Here is a 7089-nt window from a genome sequence, read left to right as displayed (position 1 = left end):
CTATCTTCAGACACACCAGAAGAGGGCATCGGATCCCATTACAGATGGTTGTGAGTCACCATGTGGTTGCTGGGGTTTGAACTCAGGACCTCTGGAAGAGCAGTCGGTGCTCTTATCCACTGAACCATCTCTCCATCCCCTTTTCTTTTTCTTTTAAAGATTTATTCTATGTATATAAGTAGCTGTCTTCAGACACACCAGAAGAGGCCATCGGATCCCATTATAGATGGTTGAGAGACTCCATGTGGTTGCTGGGAAGAGCAGTTGGTGCTCTAACCACTGAGCAACCCCTCCAGCAATTGCAGCCCTTTCTATAAAAAGTTCAATGATTACCAGTGTAAACTTAGGGATTCTATAAAACCCATATTAGGAATTAAGATATTGTTTATCTATATAGCATTACTACAAGACAGTACATCTCTGCTGATCTGCAGGAAATCTGTCTATTAGGGTGGGCTAATGCCCAGGAATTGTTATATTAATTTAATGACAGGAAAGGCATAAGAAGCAATCCTGGGCTGTAGGCTCTTGAGGCCTTGCCTCCCAGAGCTCACCCATCTTAGTCCATGAAAAAGATGGGTCACCTTCAGGAAGACCACCTGCTAGCCTAAGCCTTCCCTAGATGGCTCCTGACATCACACACAGCCAGTGCTGTGGACTAAAGCAGTAAGAACCAGGGCTGCCCATAACACAGCCCTATCCCCTTGTTTACTCTTGAACACACAAATCCTTGGAAATCAGGCCAGGCTTCCTGGTGAGTCACCAAACTCCAAAGGTGACAGACCCCAGCAGGGGGCTGCTATTCCCCTTTCAGTTCCTTTTGATCCCTGGAGTAGACAGTTCCCAACTGCCCGGTTGCCTCTACCCTCTAGCTAGAAAAATCCAGGACCGGAGGGTCCAGAACCCTTAGGACAGACAGGTAAGGGAGATGCCTGCAGCAGAGCAGAAGAGATAGATGTTCCAGGCCCTGAAGCAGCACAGCCGACAGTCACAAGAGAAAGCAGCATGCTGAGGTAGAGTGTACCGCTGGAGACCACCCCAAAAATCCTGTGATGGAGGAATGTGATAAATGTGCCCAAGGGTTTAAACCACAAACAAACCAGTCATGGAAGTTTGAAAGATATTTATTTTAAAAAGAACAAAAAAGCTTTGGTATTTCAAAACCCAACAACCAGCATCACTAAAAAGTTAAACACCTCTCCCAGAGACCCAAAGTTCAAAAGCACAGACCCCCCTGGCTCAAAGTAAGAAAGAGGCAATGTGCAAACCAGCCTAGGGCAGGGAACTATGCCTTCCCCAGGCAGGGTGGCCACCTGGGGCTCAGGCCCAGCCTTCAGACTGTGTGGGACCTCTGGGTGCCAAGGAGGTGGCAGGGATTGGTTGCTGTCACCAACAGTTCTGATTAAGGTGGAAGAAAAGCCACCCAGCAAAACTTCAACAAAAATAAATTAGAAATCCATTCAAGAAAGAACACATTAAATTAGGAAAAGAACGCAATTTCTCCTAAACAAGTCTTTAAAGAGGATATTTACTTCTATTTCCTGGGATAGAAGAAATGGGGGAAGTGGAGGGGGTGCGCTCAACTTCAAGTATTCTCCCTATGGGTTTGTTTTATTGACTGGAAAACTTACAAGTCCTCGGCCCTCCTTCCCCTCCAGTGCAAACTCTTGTACCCACAAGCGCTCCTGAGTCACTGTCCCCCACAAGGCACAAAGGGTTGGTGCTTCCAAAGGCTCCCTGTTCATGCGGCAGCAGGATGCTCAGTGCTGGGTGTCTTGTGCAAACGGTGGCCGAGAGCAGGACTCGAGGTTCACTCAGACACTGGGATCTTCCTGATCAATGAAACAAGAGAGCACTGTTTACCACCAACCCACAGGCAAGCTGCAGAAACTGCTAGGGGGAGGGAGGGGAAGCCACGCATAGTGGTGAACATCCCCCATGATCCCAGCACTTGGGAAGTAGAGGCAAGAGGACAGAGTCATAGCAGCCTCTACTACATAGCAAATTCATGGCCAGCCTAGGCTACTACGTGAGGCCACCTCAAAATGGACAAATATACACACTGGCAGGGAACCAGACCGCAGGGATAATGTCTTAGATCTGGCCAGACAGCTCCTGGCCCCGGGCCTTGGGTTGATAAAGCATGTTGGCTGGGGCTCTCTGGCACTGCAGTGAGGGGCATGGGCAGTTCCTCAGGGAGGCAGTTTGAGCTGTCCTCTCAAATGTATGTTGGACATGTAAGAGCATACATGCCAAGCAAGAGCAAGGGAAGGAGGTCAGTGGCCAGTAGGGGAAGAGCCTCCTGGCTCCAGAGGCTGCAGGACCCACCTTTTCTATATAGCTGGCCAAAAGCTGGCTACTTGGAAGGCCTTCTCCACACTGCTTTCCGACCCAAGTCTCCACTGGTTCCCCCATCGTAAGGAACTCAGACCTGCCTCCATCTGCTGCCTGTTCCTGAGGATCAAGGACTGCTTTCCCTGAAAGCCTGGCCTTGAACCAGAAACCAAATGCCACAGAGCTTCTTGGTGGAAAAGACGGGCCTATCTCCTGCATGGGATCAGGGCTCCTGAAGTGCTGTCTACCTCTCTGCAGCACCATAGCATGGAAAGAGGGGAGGGCCAGGGAGGACTTGGCTGTCCTGCTGCTACAGGCTGACAAGATTAACTGTATTACCCAAACACACTGATGGCCTGCCTCTAAGAGCAATGGGTTTTGATTTTTTAGTATGTTTTTGATATGTGGCCCATAGCCTTCCTGCTTTAGCATCTTCAATGCTGGGATAACAAGAGTATACTACCACAACCAGCTTGCTGTCAAATGGCCATTCGACACTGGTATAAAGGAAATTATATTGAGAGCTATAGGCACTGGCTTGAAAGGGTTTCTCATTACTGTCTTGGCTGTCCCCTGGCCAGGCTACCCTTTCAGGACAAATGGCTTGGGGCTTTAGTTGAGGTAACCTACCTTGCTCCTGAAGAGAGGCTTGGCTCCAGGCCCACAATACTCATTATAGATGAGTTTAAAGAGGAAGAGGTGGAAGAGGGTGATGAGGGAGGCCACACTGAACCAGAAGAGGAAGGGCAGGCCAGGATCCTGCTGGGCCATGTGCTCATCGTGGGCCAGGATGGCCTTAAGGTGCAGCGTGTGCCGCAGGTCCTGTAGGTGTGTGAGGTCGGTGGAGATATACAACAGTGGTGTGATGGGCTGTGTCACCATGACAGAGAAGGTGTGGCCCCCAGGCTCTGACGTCAGCTCCACGGGGTCATGGAGGCAGCCTGCCTCACAGGCATAGATCTTGACAGGTTGGCCTCGGGACTCCAAAGACACGTGCAGGTAGGGCTTGCCCTCGGCGTCCAGCAGCACGGCCAGGTTGATGTGGTCGTTCTTGTAGCGGATGCCATGGAGCGCATAGCTGTTATGGAGCACCTCAGGGTCGGCCTGGAACTGCAGGTGGTTTTCTGTGAACTGTAGCCCACCAAAACTGAGCACCATGCCTTGCAGGATGCCGGGAGCTCCAACCTTCACCAGCCCTTTGCAGCCCCGCTTCTGGAGGGTCAACTTCCAGAGGTCAGCCAGCTGCAGGATCTGCTGCACTGAGGAGAGCTGGTCCGGCCACAGGTTCTCAGCGTGCATGGTGGCATGACCACTGAAGCAGTGGTCTTCATAGTTGAGTGTGGCCTCCATCTGGTCTCGTTCCCTGTGGCTCAGAGAGGGGCTAAGCAGTGGGGCTGGTGAGCAGGAGAGCATGTAGTACAGGGTCAGGTTCACAGTCAGGCCAGACGGCGTGTGAGCGTCCGTGATCCTCTTCATCTCCACACCTGGAACACCACAAAGGCTGCATTAGGGAGGCCTGGCTGGAGGCAGGAGGACAGAGGTGAGGGCTACAGAAGGTGGAGCTTTAGGTCAGTAATAAAGACAGTGGTTTATTGGTGGTTCGGTGCCCTGGGTATGGTAGAGCAATCTGTACTTCCTGAGAAGGCCAATCTTGATTCAATGTGGTAGGACTTAAATCACCAGAGAAACACACTCTGGGCATAAGATTTCCTACATTAGACTGAGGTGGGAAGATCCACCTGATGTTGGGGGTCCTATACCATGGACTGGGTTCCAAGACTGTAGCTGGGTCCCAGCATCCATCTCTCCCTACTTCCTGACTTGCAGATGACCTCCTACTTCTGCTACCATGTCATTCCCACCATGATGAGTTGCACCTTTGAGCCAAAATAAATTTTCTTCAGCAAATTGCTTTTGTCACAGGAATGAAGAGTTAATAGGACATCTAATAGGGATGTATGTGACCTCCTGCCAGAGCCAAGAGCACCATACACTTATCAGGACTTGGTGTGAATCCTATGGTCTGGAACTCCCAATCAGATGTCGTTTGTGTCGTAGCCAATACTGGCTGGTTCTTCTATTGCTCTAACACTGTAAAATTATCTTATGCATGTATATACACATGTGTGTCTATGCATCATTTACATGCAAGTCTTTGGACTTTGACCTCTTGTAACTGGAGTCAGAGTACATTGTGAGGCACCACGTGGGTGTTGGGAATCCTATGGAAGAGCAGCAAGTGCTCTTGTCCAATGGGCTGTTTCTCCTGTTCCTTCTACAGCTATCTTAATATTTGGTTGTATTCACTTCTTTTCTTCTTCTTGGAGGCAGGCTCTCTATGTAGCAGAGGCTGGCCTTGAACTCAGTCATCCTTCTGCCTCACTCTCCTGGAATGCTAGATTATAGCCCAAAAGCAGTACTGTACCTAACCTGGTCCAGCACTGTGCTTTAAACGACACAGCCTCCTATTAAAATGATTCTAGACACAAGCGTCTCCACCTGGTTATCTGGCAGGGACAAATGACCTAGTGCAAACTGTTTACAACCCCAAATCAGGGAGCTGCCCTCCAGGTCTCACTTCCCACAGCCAAACCATGGCCCAACAGTTCTCCCTCCAAAAATACCAAGACCCACCACTTCTATGTCTGTATCAGGACTGGAATGTCTCCTCCTTCCCTGGGCTCCCCAGGAACCCCTTACCCTGTCTATTACCATTTGCCCCTTAGTCTATGCTCTGCTCGCTCCCAGTTTCCCGGCTCAGAATAAACTCCTTGTCCTTCCTCAGGGCTTCAAGTTCACACCACCCAGTTCCTGCACATTCATCACCAGGCTTAACCAGCTTAGGGCAGTCTCCAGGCCTGATTGCCCTCTTCCTGGTCACATGACTGGCTGCTTCTTGCCACTCAGGACTAAGTGGCTCTACATCCAGGGAGCAGAGGAGTGCCTTCCCCTGGTTCGCCCACACACACCTCACCAGTGCTCCACAATTCAGTGTTCACAGCACTTTCCAGTTGTCTCACTTTAACTGTTCATGTCCCTGTCTCCCCCAAACCAGGCTAAAGCAAGCACTGCCTGGACAAGAACTCGTTTGCCTAAACCAGACAATAAAACTGAACCTTTACACTCAAATCTTCATTAAAACCCTATAAAGCTTACTCTAAGACCACAGAGCCAAGACCATATAGCTTCAAAGTGGTTAAGAAGAGTCAACCCTCGAACATCAAGGCCACGTTGCAACCCTCTGTGTGACCACAGCTGAGTATGGGGGACAACTGTAAAGTGGACCGTATGCACACTGGTGCCAAGTGGTGACTATGTACCAAGCCCACACCAAGGCCTCACCCGGACTGAAAAGCTGGGCCCAGAGGTACTGGTGATCCTGAAGCAGCTCCGAGGCCGGCATCTCCAACAGCTCCAGCATTTCCTTCTTTGCTAAGTCCTGCAGCGCCTTGAGCTCCTTGGTTCCTTTGCTTTTGAGCACCTGGGGGTGGATGGGACCAGAGACATGCACCACCCACAGCACCGTCTCGTCCAGTTGTGTCTTGGGAGCCACCTGGAGCCTGTTCACTAACTTCTTAGAGGCCACCACTACCAAGTGCACCAGCCCCGACTGAAGGGGTGTGGACCGGCCCGAGTAGAGGAGAAACTGGTGATCTCCGACCTTCTCCAGAGTGCTGGTGAAGGACTTGGGGGCTGGGCCCGCGGTGGGCCCCACAGTCTGGAACGCGGCCACGCGCTCCGTGGGATTGTTGAGCTGGATGCGCTGCAGATAGACGTGGGGTCGGCCTCGGTGTGCCAGGAAGTCCTCCTGCAGTAGCACGCAGTCTCGGCCTGACCCAGCGGAAAGCCCCGAGGCTGAGGCGGGCCCCGGAACACCAGCGGCAGGGCCGGGGCCCGGGGTCCCCAGTTGCAGGCAGCGCACTCGGCGCAGCAGGCCCTCCCGCAGCAGCAGCACCGCCTCTCCAGCCTCAGCCACCACATTCAGCGGGCGTAGCTGCACGAAGGGCACCAAGTCCGGCGTCACGGCAGGCTCCCGTTCTCCGGGCGTCACCCACAGCCGGTTGTGGGCGGCGTCCAGAGCCAGAAAGCCGTTGGCCACCAGAGCTGGCACCCCAGGGCCCAGCGGCACCGCCTCGCCGCGATCCCGCAGGCCGCGCCACGAGCGGGTGGCCGCCTCCAGGCAGGCGGACGGCTCGGCGGCGCCCGGCTCGCTGCGGGCCCAGGACGGCAGGTGCAGGCCGCCCGCCGCCCGCCGCGCCCCGGAGCTCGCGAACCACAGGAGCAGCAGCAGGAGGCCGAGCAGGCAGAGGAGGCGGCGGGCCCAGCTGCTCGACAGCAGCCCCGGCAGCCCCTTCAGGCGCTGCTGCAGCCACATCGGGCCCGCCGCCCAGCCCTCCTGCCCGGCCGCCGCCGCTCACTCCCGGGGCCGCGTCGCCGCGCCCACCTCGACGCCCGCTGCAGCAGCCCCAGCAGCCACCTTCAGTGCTTCCTCCTTCTTCTCGGTTGCCTCCTAGACGTCAAACGCCTCCGGTCGTAAAGCTTCGCTGAGTCTTTTACGACGTGGTGGAAAAGCGTCCAGGGGCGGGATTTGAGGGAAGGAGGCGGAGTCTCTTCGGGGGCGTGGCTGGGACGCGCTAGGAGGGGCGAGGCGAAGAAAAGTGTGGGCAAGAGTCCAAATGGCTTGTTAGAAAAAAAGAGAAGAGAAAAAAAAAAAAAAATCAGAGAGCAAGCCAAACCCAACATGTGTTGCGCCTC

General features: G+C 53.5%; 1 protein-coding gene across 1 annotated transcript; it reads right to left on the bottom strand.

Annotated features, from left to right (window-relative positions):
• Positions 1-1108: 1108 nt before the first annotated feature.
• Positions 1109-6835, bottom strand: KIAA2013. The gene is made up of 3 exons (XM_080921082.1): positions 5677-6835; positions 2965-3818; positions 1109-1832 (listed from the first exon to the last, which is right to left on the bottom strand). Exons 1-3 carry the CDS (start codon positions 6707-6709, stop codon positions 1815-1817), a joined length of 1905 nt encoding a protein of 634 aa, XP_080777208.1. The 5' UTR covers positions 6710-6835; the 3' UTR covers positions 1109-1814.
• Positions 6836-7089: the final 254 nt, after the last annotated feature.

The sequence above is a fragment of the Micromys minutus genome (assembly GCF_963924665.1).
Source record: "Micromys minutus genome assembly, chromosome: 9".
Lineage (NCBI taxonomy): Eukaryota > Metazoa > Chordata > Mammalia > Rodentia > Muridae > Micromys > Micromys minutus.
Note: the sequence above shows the minus strand (reverse complement) of the source record. Positions and strands in the feature narration are given on the sequence as shown.